Source organism: Cheilinus undulatus, linkage group 6 (assembly GCF_018320785.1).
Source record: "Cheilinus undulatus linkage group 6, ASM1832078v1, whole genome shotgun sequence".
NCBI lineage: Eukaryota > Metazoa > Chordata > Actinopteri > Labriformes > Labridae > Cheilinus > Cheilinus undulatus.
The window spans coordinates 7598529-7612975 of NC_054870.1; the positions used below are offsets into that span (position 1 = coordinate 7598529).

At 39.8% G+C, this 14447-nt stretch overlaps 1 protein-coding gene across 3 annotated transcripts in view; it reads left to right on the forward strand.

Annotated features, from left to right (window-relative positions):
- usp54a (ubiquitin specific peptidase 54a) overlaps positions 1 to 14447 on the forward strand; it is a 98605-nt gene that overhangs the window by 29981 nt on the left and 54177 nt on the right. For all 3 annotated transcript variants that reach the window (XM_041789743.1, XM_041789745.1, XM_041789744.1), the window contains exon 2: positions 1056 to 1853. In XM_041789743.1, coding sequence (XP_041645677.1) covers positions 1674 to 1853 — 180 coding nt within the window. In that variant the 5' untranslated portion in view covers positions 1056 to 1673. The remainder of the gene's footprint in view (positions 1 to 1055; positions 1854 to 14447) is intronic.

The following is a 14447-nucleotide window of genomic DNA, read 5'->3' on the forward strand; positions in this document are numbered from 1 at the left end:
AAACAGGAAGCCAATAACCCTTAGTTTGAGTACAAAAAGCCAAATAAAATGAATACAGTTTTAAATAAAAACAGTGGAATATTAAAATATGAAAAATAGGAAGATTGTGACTCACTACAGTTATTATGAGATCAGTCATGGTTAAAATTTTAATCCTTTGACAGCCCCAGTTTCAATGTGTAAATGAAGGACATGCACAGAGCAACAGCACTGGATGAAAACAGCTAAAATTAGCATTTTAATGCATCATGTCATTGCCATTGTCATTGTCACATATCTATTTCAAACATTTAGGTAGCTTACCTGAACAACAGTAAATTAGGTCATAACTTTAGAACCAGGTTATCTGGCAAGTTTTCATCCTTTTCCACCCAGGCCTGAAGAAACCAATGCGGTCACATTTAAAGATAATTACTGAGATAAATGTTTACATTCTTCTGTCATGAAAACATTTAGGTTATTAACTGAAAGTTTTTGTTGACTTGAAAAAATACTTTGAACCACAACTCCATAAATCTATTAAACAACTCTGAACACTTCACATTTAAGATTATCCCAGTTCTCCATCCAGAGGGACACAGCTTTATAGTTGTCTGTCCATCTGTGTATTTTGATTTGTCTTAATGTGTGTTTTATAGTAATTGTAAGCAAACAGCTCCAGGGACATGTCAGGACAAATAGTCAGGACAGTCAAACCACTGTGTGAGAAGAAAAGAGGAGAGAGACACACAGGCTGTAAATCCTTTTGTCTGTTGTTATGCTGGCTCTGCTGTGTTTGCTTGAGTCATTCCACTGCCTGCAGAAACCTGAAATTATCTCAAAATGAGATCTTAGAGGAGATTTAAGGCCTTAAATGCAGTGATTATCCATCCTGTTTTTTTTTCTGAGAAATGTTCTTTATCTGCTCCATCTGTCTTCACATTTCCACTTCTGTTTTCTCCTCTTCTTCACAGCTTTCTTGTGCAATGAAGGTGGTGTGACTGAATCTAAATACTGTTTTACTGAAGTAAAAAAAAAACTCAGAGCAAAACACTAATGTATATTTTCTCCTGCAGATCCATCCTGTATGACTGCTGGGCTGAGTCTCTGACCTCTGACCTCTGAGCTGCGACCCCCTCTTCTGGCCTGTTTGCGTCAGGACCTCTGCTGTGGGCTGCTCTTATTGAGGCTGAACGGTGTGACAATGAAGAGGAGGATGAAGTGTAGATTTGGCTCAGCTTCACGTGTTGGCATGTGAGAGGAGGGCAAAGGTCACAACACCTGCCCCACATGGATACTGGAGGATTATTTCTTCAAAGTCTTGGATTATAAGGAAGAGAACTTTTGATTCCATATTTTTTTAATCATAATTTAAAGACTCTAATTGTGTGGAATATTCATCCCAGATTTTACATTTCAGAAATGCAGAGAGAGAAATTAGAACAACCCGAAGAGCATTAAAGAATTTAATTTTGATTAAAGACGTCTTTCTTGTTCTGGAACTTATTCTACCCACAATTCACCTTTTTACATTTTTGTTGGGAGTTCTCACCTGTTGACTTCGATTCTCTTCTTGGCTGGAGGAAATGGCTCAGAGTCCTTCAATACGAGAACTGACGACAGGAAGTTGACTCCTGGAGGGAGCGAGGCTGAGGGACCCAACTGAAGAGAGAGAGAAAGAGAGAGAGGGGATTATGTCGTGGAAGAGGAACTACTTTGCGTCAGGCAGCGTAGGGACTGCAGCGGGTGGTGGCGGTGGTGGAGTTGGTGGCGTTGGGATGTTGACGCCTCGCACCATGACGTCCATTGCTCCCAGTAAAGGACTGAGCAACGAGCCGGGACAGAACAGCTGCTTCCTAAACAGCGCCCTGCAGGTGACACACTCAAACACGTACAGTCGCACACACAGTTATTCCACTTTCACACACGTACTTAGGCCACCTGTCTTTCTGACCTCTGAGCTCTGGAGTAGGTGTTAGCTGTTTACATAACCTGACCTCTGACAGACAGTGTACCTGATTCAAAGCATGTCTGCTGAGTCCGAACTCATCCACTGTATGGACTTTCATGTTTTCTGCAGACAAAAGAGACGATTTTAGATTTTTAAAGACGGCTGAAGAGGAACACAAGAAGTCTACAGGACAGTTTAAGAGAAGAAACCTGGGAGAGAGAGTTGGGAATAAAATGCAGGAAACTTGCTATGGATCAGACACAAACTCCGGAGGACTATAGCCTCCGTACATGAGGTGCAGCTTAACTGCTTGGCAAACCGTCACCCCACAATCACAGATTCTGACCTTAAACCACACCTTGTTAGGTTTTTTCTTTTCTTATATTACACCTTATGGACCAATTTTAATACCTCACAAAGACAACCCTAGTAAATACAAAATGTCTAAATGTCTCTTTAGAAGGCTTTTATCAAATGGTTACATTTATTTTGAATTGGTGATCTCTTTTGGTTTTCAGGCATCAAGAAGGGCTTAACAAGATGGGGCTTATGCATGATATTGGATTTTTGCAGATATACATGCAGATATTTAGACTGTTAAGACTTGGTGTGTGGCGGTAGTGTCTCATCTGTGTCACAGCTTGATTTTCATTTCAGTGTGATTGTAACAAATAAGGGTGTTCAGACCGCCTGCATGCCTCTCATGCGAGAATCGTGTGATTAGAGGGCTTGTCTATTTTTCCTGCAAGCTGTTGGCGTCTCTCTGATATCTCTGATAAACACACAGGAAAATGATGAATGGAGAGTCATGTTGACCTTGTTTTAGCAGTTATCTTTGTCCACATCAGTAGAACATGTTTGCAGTTTGTTTCTTGATGACCCCGATGAAGGACACAAGCTAATTAAGGTCTAACTAAGTTTTCTAAAATTCAGCAACTTTAACTAGAACTTTCTGTTTACACATTGGTGGCTTATTGACGGGTGAACACAGGACAGTTGCACTTCCAGATTGTGCCTTTACTAAACCATAAACCATTGTTTTGATTTAATTTATGAATTTCACATAACAGGGAAAAGTTGCACATGGTACCCTTTCCAGGTTTGCAGTGTTACTTGGAAAACATACTGGGATCCCTTACACCGCAAACCTGGAAAGCCCCTTTGAACAATTTTCCTCCCTTATTATGAGAAATTAAACCATGAAACTGGAATGTTAGTTTATTGTTTCTTATATTAAACCTTATGGACCAATTTTAATACCTCACAAAGATAACCCTAGTAAATACAAAATGTCTAAATGATGATTTTATTTATTAAGGGGGGAAAAATCCAAACCTATCTGGCCCTATTTGAAAAAGTAATTCCCCCCCTGTTAAATCACAAGTTAACTGTGATTAACCACAGCTCTTGGAAAGTTGAGTTCAGTTTCACTGGCCACACCCAGGCCTGATACCACCAGATTTGTTGAATCAAGACATCTCTTACATAGAAGCTGTCAGACAATGTGAAGTAGGCTGCAAGATCTCAGAAAGAAACGCATCATGCCACGATCCAGAGAAATTCAAGAACAAATGAAAAAACAAAGTGATTGAAATCTATCAGTCTGGACAAGCCTACAAAGCCATTTCCAAGGCTTTGGGACTCCAGTGAACCACAGTCAGAGCCATTATCCACAAATGGAGAAAACAAGGAACAGTGCTGAACCTTCCCAAGAGTGGTCTACCAACCAAAATGACTCCAAACGTGCAACGACGACTCATCCAGGAGGTCACGGAAGAACCCAGAATGACATCCAAAGAACTGCAGACCTCACTGGCCTCTGTTAAGGTCAGAGTTCATGACTCAACCATTAGAAAGACACTGGACAAAAATGGCATCATGGGAGAGTTTCAAGGCCAAAACCACTGCTGACAACAAAGAACACAAAGGCTCGTCTCATATTTGTCAAGAAACCTGATGATCCCCAAGACTTTTGAAGAAATATTCTGTGGACTGACGAGACAAAAGTTTAACTTTTTGGAAGGTGTGCGGCCCGTTAAATCGGGAGTAAAAATAACAGCATTTGATAAAAAGAACAGTCAATCATAGTGGTGGCAGTGTGATGGTCTTGGGTTGCTTTGCTGCTTCAGGACCTGGACCACTTGCTGTGATTGATGGAACAATGAATTCTGCTGTCTACCAGAAAATCCTGAAGGCCAACGTCCGGCCATCAGTATGTGCCCTCAAGCTCAAGCGCTTATGCAGCAGGACAACAACCCGAAACATACCAGCAAGTCCACCTCTGAATAGCTCAGAATAAACAAAATGTAGGTTTTGGAGCAGCCAAGTTAAAGACTGGACTTAAATTAAGATGCTGTGGTGTGACCTTAAACAGGCAGTTCATGCTGGAAAACCCTCCAATATGGCTGAGTTAAAACAACTCTTTTAAGAAGAGTAGGTCAAAATTCCTCCACAGTGATGCGAAAGACTCATCACCAGATTTCACAAATGCTTAATTTCAGTTATTATTAGGTCATTATTAGTTCTAGGGGGTAATTTCTTTTTCACATAGGGCCAGATAGGTTTAGATTTTTTTCCCTTAATAAATAAAATCATCATTTAGAAATTGCATTTTGTATTTACTTGGGTTGTCTTTGTGAGATATTACAATTGGTTTGATGACCCGAAACACTGAAGTTTGATAAATATGCAAAATAATCAGGAATCAGAAAGGGGGGCACATACTTTATCACGAGCTTAACTAAAAAAATACATCTAACATAGGTGTAGTCACTTTTGAATTAATATAGAATTTTCAGTGCAAAAATTCTACATATTGTAGCTTTAAGAGTATTGACTCAGGCGCTGGTACAACTTTAAAAGTATCCATTTAATACCAGTATCAGGAAAAATCCTAGTTGTGATTTGGAAGCAGATAATGACTAAGAATTTGTAAAGTTTGCTTCTGCATCTTTCTGCTACAATGACACAGCATCAAAACAAAGTATAGAAAGTCTTCTAACAAAATGTTGTGTTTATTCAGGGACTCCTGGGCTGATAGCACAAATAATAAACTTTTGGAGAGCAGTCATCGTACCTTCTTATGTTGCCAGTTACAATCCTACTCAGCAGGATAACTCAGTTCATTTTATAATGAATTGTCAGACAGCTCTTGTGATTTTGGGCCCTCCTGTCAACACACAATGTCAACAAAAATATGAGAAATAGCTCTTTTAATTCCATCTCCTGCTTGGTGCAGACATTCACCGAGCAGCAGAGGGAAATGATCTTGAAGGAGTTTGCCGACAGCTGACTCCAATCATCCATTTTAGGGGAGCAGCACTTACACAGATAGACTAAAATGAGGTGATCATACTGTAGTAAACACTTAACCTGCTCTGCATAAACATGTTAGTGTGCTGACATTAGCAGTAAGCTCAAAGCAGTGCGGTGCAGAAGTTCAGCCTCATAGAGCTGCTTGCTTGACTGCAAACTCCTGACATACACAACATGAACACTAATGGTCCTAAAAATCACTCTGTGTGTAAGAAAGCATGTATGTGAGTAATTACGCTGGTCCTCTTTTAAACTGACATCACTGTCAGCATGCTTGCTCTGCAGAGCAAAGCTTGGAGCCGCACAGGACTCTTTAAACTGCAGTTCCACCACAGCGCTTTTGAGCTGCTCATTCGTCTGTCTGGTGAACCGCAATCAGACAGACGACTCCGCCATCCAGCTCACATTCATATAACTACCAGTCTGGTCGCCTCCTCTGTATCAGCGTGAGCCTGTAATGAGCGTGTGCAGCTTTCAGGAGCTGATCAGCCTGCAGCACCTCCCAGACTGCACATCACACTCATTCATGACTCATCGTCTTCTGAGGGAGGAGGTGGGGAGGTGTGTATTGTCTACATCTGCCAGCTGCAACAAAAGGAACTGAGATGCTGTGCGTGTGTGTATGAGAGTGGTAATTACTGGTGTTGATGGTAGAATTGAAGGCTGACTCATTAACCCTGAGGGGCGGGGCTGCTGAAATGACAGACTGAGGCTGAGACAGAAACACTCATTAAAGCATTTAACTGATGCTTACAGCCACAGAGACTTAGTGTGCACTCAGCAACAACATTGCTCACAGCCAGAGGTCAGGAATCACAGCACACATTTATCTTTAGAGTTTGAGTTTAGGATGACAAACATCCAGCTGTCTTCTGTCATCTGACAATCATAAAACTTCCCTTTTACACATTTACTCCACTCCAGAGCAAGTTCTTAATTTGTCAAAGCTTAATCATTTAAACCAGTATCAAAATACCTTTTACTCTGCCAGTCCCCCTTGTTTAAAGTTTTTATTTGAGGCAATTTTAAGAAGGAAGTGAACGACTTAGCTGTAACATTCTCATTTCTGTTGGCCTGTTGTAATTACTTTCCCCGCTTTCACTGACTAAAGGGGCAGGACCAGATGAGCTTTTTTTTTTTTCTTCTTTTACTTTATTTGGCCGCTACTGGCCTATGAAATGTTTGATTGCTTTTTGAATCTGTGAACTCTTCTTTTCCCTTTTTAGTCATGTTTGAAATGAATAAAGACAATCAGATCAACCAAAGACATTATGAATCAAGGATGCATGAGCAAAGCTGCCCATAAGGGGGGATAAAGGAGAAAGCTTTTTAGGGGCCCAGCCCTATGGTGCCCGGAGGTGTCAACATGACCTCAGCTAAATATGTGGAGTTCCTAACTGCCCATTTCCTGCCATGGTTTAAAAAGAAGAACTGTGCCTCCCTGAGTACGATCATTTTTGTGCAAGACAACGCACCATCCCATGATGCAAAAAATACCACTGAGGTCTTGGCTGTCAGGGCGTCAAGGGAGAAATAATCATGATGCAGTCACCATCATCCCCTGACCTCCACACTATAAAGAACCAGTTGGTTGAAAAACCCAATGGTTAAATCCTAAAACAAATGGCAACCAAATTTGTTTATTTGACTAAAAAACTCTTGTAAATTTTACGGTGTGACAACCTGTGAGAAAGAAACACGGTTTCGTAACATGCATTTCTCCTGAATGGCAGTGACTGAGGTGCAATGCCTCATGTCAAATACTAGGGCTGGGTTCAAAAAATCGATTTTCCAATTCAGATCGATTTTTGTTTGAATTTTCTATATCGATTTATTTTTTCCAAAGATCAATCTTTAATTACTAACTGTTAAGTCCATGTTGCACTTTATTATGTTGATGGATCAAATGTGTTGGTCAATAAAAAGTATTTTCAGGAAACAAGTTTGGGGTCAGTTTTTAGTGTGAACTTAAATATTTTAAATATTGGGCCTAGTTAGAAGGTTTCTTATTAATAATTTAACTGAAAGTATAATTTCTGCCATTAGTTCTCTAATACCCCTTGCATATTCAAGCAAAACAGGTACTGTAGCTGAAATATCCTTCAATAAATTGATATTAAATTAAATTGAATCAAATCGAATTGGAAATCAAATCAAATCAGGACCTTGTGTATCGAAATCGAATCGATTCAGGAAATCAGTGGCAATACCCAGCCCTATCAAATACACACATGGACAAAATTGTTGATACCCTTCTATTTAAGAGAGAAAACTCAATGGTTACTGATATAACTTGAAACTGACAAAGTAATAATAAATAGAAATTAGTAAAAATTAACTGAGGAAAATTAGACATTGCTTTTGAATCATGGTTCAACAGAATAATAATAATTAAAAGAAAATAATGAAACTGGCCTGGACCAAAAATTTGGTACCCTTAACTTAACATGTTGTCACAGAACCTTTTGAGGCAATAACTGCAATCAAGCGACTTCTGTAACGCTAACTGAGACTTCTGGACCTGTTGACAGGAATGGTCAGAAATCGGGAGTGGGATTAAGAAAGCTCTACCCTGTCTCTCCAAAATGTAAGCAGTTATTGAGTCAGAGCAGACATGTATGCAGAGTTTGTTGAAAATTCCTGAAAGCTTTGTTTAAAGGAATAAACATGATGCCCAGTGATCTTGACCTTTAACCTCCAAAATTCAGTTCATCCTTGAGTCAAAGTGCAGAGTTTCAAGAAAATGGCTCAAAGAGTTCTTGAGATATTGCATTCACAGTTTTGGCCAGGACATAGATGTTGGACAGACAACCTGAAAACATAATGGCCCCTAGCTATTACTGGTGATGAGGCATACAATTACAAATTGTACCTAAAACACTGATAACATTAAGCCCTCTATGAAGGGATCAATTACTTCTCTATATATCAATGTGTCACACTGGTAGAGAAATATATCTGCTGGTTCTCTTCTGCATGAGAGCTCTGCCTGTGTAACACCATGGATGGAGTCGATAAATAGGTCACATCAGCCGACTCTGTCACAACAGTACACTCTAGTGATGCAACTACACAACAGCTCTGTCACATATGCCTTTAAAACTCTTCTTAGTTTTATGCTTGGAAATAAGTCATACTTGAGCTCAAAAATGAAATGATGTCAAAATATCGATACAGCAATGCATTAACACCCTGGCCCCTGTGATACAGTTATTATGTCCAGTCATAATACATTGGAGAGTTCAGGAGATGTACACTTCTCTCGAAAGGGAGTAACTTGCTGAACCTTTGTGCTGTGGAAACAGATTCCATGACATACTAGTGATTATTTTCTCCTGTAACTTTGGGGTCTATCAATACAGAAAGGATTGACATCCGTTTTCATAACTCAGTGCAAACACGTACCACTGCTGCTCAAACACAGTGACTGTAGTTCTGCACTCAATCTGTGATAGCAAACTCTCAGCCTCAGGTATCAGTCTGTCGCCCTGCAGGATCTGAATCCCTCCTGAGCCCAGCGTACCGTGAACATGCTCACTTCCTCATGACTCCTCTGCACCGGCCAACTGTAAAACTTCACCAGCCTGACCCCCAACAGCACCTCCGTCAGCCCTTTGGCCCTCCGTTCGTCCGTCCACACTCGTCACTGCTGGCTAACGTCAAACCGAAATGATCAAAAGGATTGTGGGCCCGCGGCCGGCTGAGCCATGCTGAGCTGAGAGAAGGCGGCGTGGCGTGTTGGAGGAGTCGTCAGGAGGCTCAGCTGCTCTGACATGTGATGAAGACAAAGCAAAGAGGAAGAACATTGCCATAATAAAAAAGCAACTGAGGCCTTCAGCTGTTCACATGCCTTCATCCTCCTCGTCTTCCTCATCCTCCCTGCTGCTCAAGACTCAGGCTGTCGAAGAAAAACATTGAAGACTCAAAACTCTGGGTTCACTTTGTTCAACTTTTTTTCACAGGGCACTTAAAGAGATGGTCCGTTTACTCTCTGTATCAGAGATTCAGGGATCTGCAATTCAGTCCAGGCTGATACTGATCTTAAGATTTCTCATAAACCCTTCAAAAACACATGAAATAGAACTGCAACACAGAAAATGGTCAAAACAGGTTGAGGCAAATATCTTCAGATAGATATATGTATTTGTTTATTGGTGGATCCCTATTGGTTTATCTGCACTTTGGATACCTGAATTTGCCCAATCATCAGTACCATTCCATCCAGAAAGCTTGTTTTTACATTGTACTCAATGTACTCATTCTCTTATTTTGGTCAAAGGCAGTTTTCACTGCTGGATGTTGCAGATGTCACCAAGGACAGTTTGTGTCAAAAGCAGCTTTTCTTGAACGCACCTTCTTCAGATATTCCAAAAATGAATTCAGATTCAGGGTGCAGCCACCTCTGCTCTCAGCTGGTCACTCACGCAGCAGACACTCCCTCCTCACTGTAGGGTTTTATATTTGATAACACACTCCTGTTACACCAGATGAGTCGCATTTAGAAGTCATCCATCTGAGGCTTTTTTTTTTTCATTGAACTCTGGACATCACCTGCTGTTCCCTGTTCCCTTATCTTCTTGAGCTGAAATTACACAGGCTTTGTACTAGGGGGCTGGCAGAGTATTACATGCCGTGGCTTCAACTGATTTGGGTATTTGTGTTGTGCCATTTAGCTTTGATGAAGCTGCATTTTCAATGTGGGGTCTGGTTCAGTTGGGTTGTCGTGTTTCATCTGTGGAAAGATGGAAGAGCCACAGAGTATCAGACCTGTACTGTTACTTTTTGGCACTTTTCTGTTATCGTGATGCAGACATGGACAGTTCTGAGGAGGCAGCTCATAATTGATGCTGCTTGTGTATTTAACTCTACCTCAAATAATAACCGTTCCCATTCAAATGGGGCTGCTTGAAATGCATTTCAATGGTATTCAGTTTCAAATGGTGCTACTTTTGTTGTCTTTGCGTTAACACTAGTCACGCATGGCACGACTCAACCATTCAACTCCTGTGTTATGACAAGGCCAGTGTTAGAACATGGACGTGCTCAAAAGTCTGCAGAGTGCAGTTGCTGACGGACACACAGATACAGAACAATTTGGGGAGAATTAGAAAAGCAGACAGCTAAAACAGTTTTAAGTGAAGACAGACGGTCTTTAGTAGGGATGCACAATGTTATTGGCCTGATATCAGTACCAGCAGATATCAAAATTACAGCCAATATTTACATCCGATATTTCTGCCGTGAATATCAGCATATATCAACTGTAAGATTTAGCCATATAAATTAGTGGAGTTTAGGCTGGACCAACAGACCTATGTAAGTTGAGATCTTTTTCTTTATTCATCCTCATTCTTTAAACTTTAAAGTGCTTTTTAGAAGGAACCCTTTATGATCAGACAAGTTCATCTTGTTTGATAGATATTTGTATCTCTCATGTGAATACTGAACTAAAAAACTCACTAGATATCTGCATTTTAAGTAATTTGAGTTTATAAACTCACCAGGAGGCTGCTGCGGTTTGGAGTCTCATCTGTTAATGATTGAATTATATAGTCTTATTGCTGATGGTATGAAAGATCTTCTATATCTTTCCGTCCTGCAATGAAGAGAGAGGAGCCGTCCACCACTGTTGGTTTTTTTTGGTCATTTAGGGTGATATGAAGTGGATGATCCATGTTCCCCAGAATGGCCTCCACCTTCTTCATTGTGCATCTCTCTACCACATCCTCCAATGAGTTCAACTTGATTCCAACCACGGAGCCATCTTTTTTCACCAGTTTGTTCAGACGCCTTGCATCCTTGTGTTTTACACTGCCTCTCCAGCAGACTGTGGCATATAAGATAGCATGTAGCATAAAATCTAGACAGGAAAATGAAAAATACAGAGCCATTTTTACCTTCTCATATCAAATATTTACCTCCATATCGATAGAATATGAATGAAATCTGTTTCTTGATGAACCAGATGAAGGCCACAAGCTAAAATTTGTCTGTTTGATAAAGTTGTTCCCCAAATGTCTACTCTTGAAGCATTCTGTTTCCACACGGTTCAGGTAAAGATAAACACAGTACAAAAGCACTTCCGGTTCAAGCTTTCCAAATTAAAAGCCCACTTTAGCATTTCTTTGCAGAAACTCCCTTGGTATGTACATAATGCTTTTATTTTGAAAAGGTACCAGTACGCTCCCACTATACACTGAATCCAGTCATTTGTAGGGGGTTTTATTGAGGTAAAACTTAGGAGGAATGACAGAGCTTTGACAGCAGGGAGACAAAATCATCACGCAGCAAACTCATGTCTGGTATGAAAGCCATTATGGCAGCAAGATCTGCAAGCAGCAAAACATACTGCCAGTCTGGAAGACCAGTTACTGCATAGGAACAGCGAGGAGCGCTAATGACTTCACAGTACCTGCACGGAACAAAACGTGGCGGCCTGAGTTTATAATTTCAAATGTACTCAAAATGCAGACATCTTTTTATCATCTTTTTAGTTCAATATATATATGAGAGATAATAATATCTATCCAACAAGATGAACTTGTCTGATCATGCAGGGTTCCTTTTAAGAAAAAAAAAAAGGTTTTCTTTTTCATCTTCAAACCTTAATTGTTTTCAAAGGACTGAATTTTTAGTCATGCAAAACAAATTTGAATATTGGCATATCGTATATAGGCAAAAATCCAGTATTGTGCATCCATAGTCTGTAGTTTTTATGTTCTTTGTCCCTGACAGTTTTACACTGATGAGCCTTGTATGTTTCAGCACCATCAAGATTGTTAGATCTAGTAATGTAAAACATTACTACAAGACAAAAAACACACGTGAAGTGAATGTACTGCAAGCTAACACAAAACAAATGAACTAAGAGCCCATTATAATTGGTTGACAATCCTGGTACAATAAACAGACCCTAACAATGATCTCCTAAAGTTCCATTAGTTTTGAGTCATTATAAAAATCCTTTTAATGACATTCCAGCTTACATTTAAAGTCCTAACAGGGTGATCTGAGGTTTCTTTGGGGCACCATGAGTAAAGTCTGTTCATGTTCAGGTGTGTAGTCTGTGTTGAAGGGAGTTAACATTGCTTTGTTTTAATTCTTGGTTTCAAGATGTGTTAGGGGTGTTCAGTAATCCTACTAATCTACTGCTGTGTCGAGTTTGGCTGAAAAAATAAAGTAAGCACTACACCAAATGTGATTTATTTATCATCTGCAGCAGCGATTAGGTCTCTACATTGAAAACAACTGTCTCCTCATTTACAACATTAGGTGACTGAAATATTCATCATGATTTAACAAAATTATCACTGATTTAAATTTTATACGTAAAATTTGATTTTCTTCTTTAAAATCATACTCTGCAGATGAATTGCTGAAAAGAATTGTTCATAGCAAACCTAAATGAAACCTGTGATCTTTAGTAAAAGATGGATCGATGGTGAAATAAATAAATAAACATGTGAGGTTTGTTACCTGCATTATTGCTGAACGCTGCAGCGTCCTCCTGCAGGAACAAAGCAACATATTGGTCCTGGTGGGGGGGACAGGAAGAGCAAACAAACACACCCAAAGTGCTGACACAACAGAGGATGTATGCCCAAAGATTTCATATTTTCTTACCTTAGACCTCTCATTTCAGCAGGCATTATGCATTTTCTGTCTGTTTGAATAAAAATTATCTTCTGCTTAGAAATGACTTGAAGGTTGAAAGAGATTACTTAATTTAGAACAATTTCATCCTTCATACTTCTTATGTGTATGTCTCCTGATGTATTTTCAATCAGCATTATAAGGGATTAACTTTTATTTTCCAAAACAAACCTCAGTCTTTTACTTGTCAGTTGAAGGGCCTGCTGTCACAAGTTTCTGTCACATAAGAAGCAGATTTCATGTAAGGTGCTTAGAAATGAACAAATTTATGTGGGTACTTAATTTTTTTCTCTCTCTAGCCCATCAGCATTTGTTTCCAATAAGGTCTCTGTAAGGCTGCAAATTTCAGCTAAATTGAAATCGTCAACAATTTATCTGTAGATTTTTAATCAGTGCAGTAATAAGTATTTGGTTTATAAATTCAAGAGTTAAACATATACAGTTATGGACGAAAGTATTGGCACCCCCGGAATTTTTCCAGAAAATGCACAATTTCTCCCAGAAATTGTTGCAATTACAAATGTTTTTGGTATACACATGTTTATTTCCTTTATGTACATTGGAACAACACAAAAAAATCTGAAGATAAAAAGACAAAGTTGACATAATTTTACACAAACTCAAAAAATGGACCTGACAAAATTATTGGCACCCTTTTAAAACTGTGGGTAAATCATTTTATTTCAAGCATGTGATGCTCATTTAAACTTACCTGTGGCAGTAACAGGTGCTGGCAATCTAGAAATCACACCTGAAGCCAGTTAGAATGTCTAAAAGTTGACTCAACCTTTGTGTCGTGTGCCTGTGTGTGTCACACCAAGCAGGGAGAAGAGAAAGAAGAGCCCAAAATCATCTCAGGACTTAAGAAGCAAAATTGTGGAAAAATATGAACAATCTCAAGGTTTCAAGACCATCTCCAGAAATCTTGAAATTCCTTTGTCCACTGTGCGTAATATAATCAAGAAGTTTATAACCCATGGAACTGTGGCTAATCTCCCTGGAAGTGGACGGAAGAGGAAAATTGACGAAAGAATGCAACGCAGGATAGTTGGAATGGTGGATAAACATCCTCCGTCAACTTCAACACAAATTCAGGCTGTCCTGCAGACTCAGGGTGCAAAAGTGTCAGCTCAAACCATACGTCGTACTCTGAATGAGATGAAGCGCTATGGCAGGAGACCGAGGAGAACCCCACTGCTGACAAAGAGACATAAAAAAGCCAGACAGGAGTTTGCAAAAATGTACCTGAGTAAGCCTCAATCCTTCTGGGAGAACATTTTGTGGACAGATGAGACTAGGGTAGAGCTTTTTGGAAAAGCACGTCATTCTACTGTTTACAGAAAACAGAATGAGGCCTACAAAGAAAAGAACACAGCACCTACAGTCAAACACGGTGGAGGTTCAAGGATGTTTTGGGGTTATTTTGTTGCCTCTGGCACTGGGTGCCTTGGCTGTGTGCAAGGAATCATGAAATCTGGAGACTATCAAAAAATTTTGGGCCGCAATATAAGGCCTAGTGTCAGAAAGTTGGGTCTGGGTCAGAGGTCAT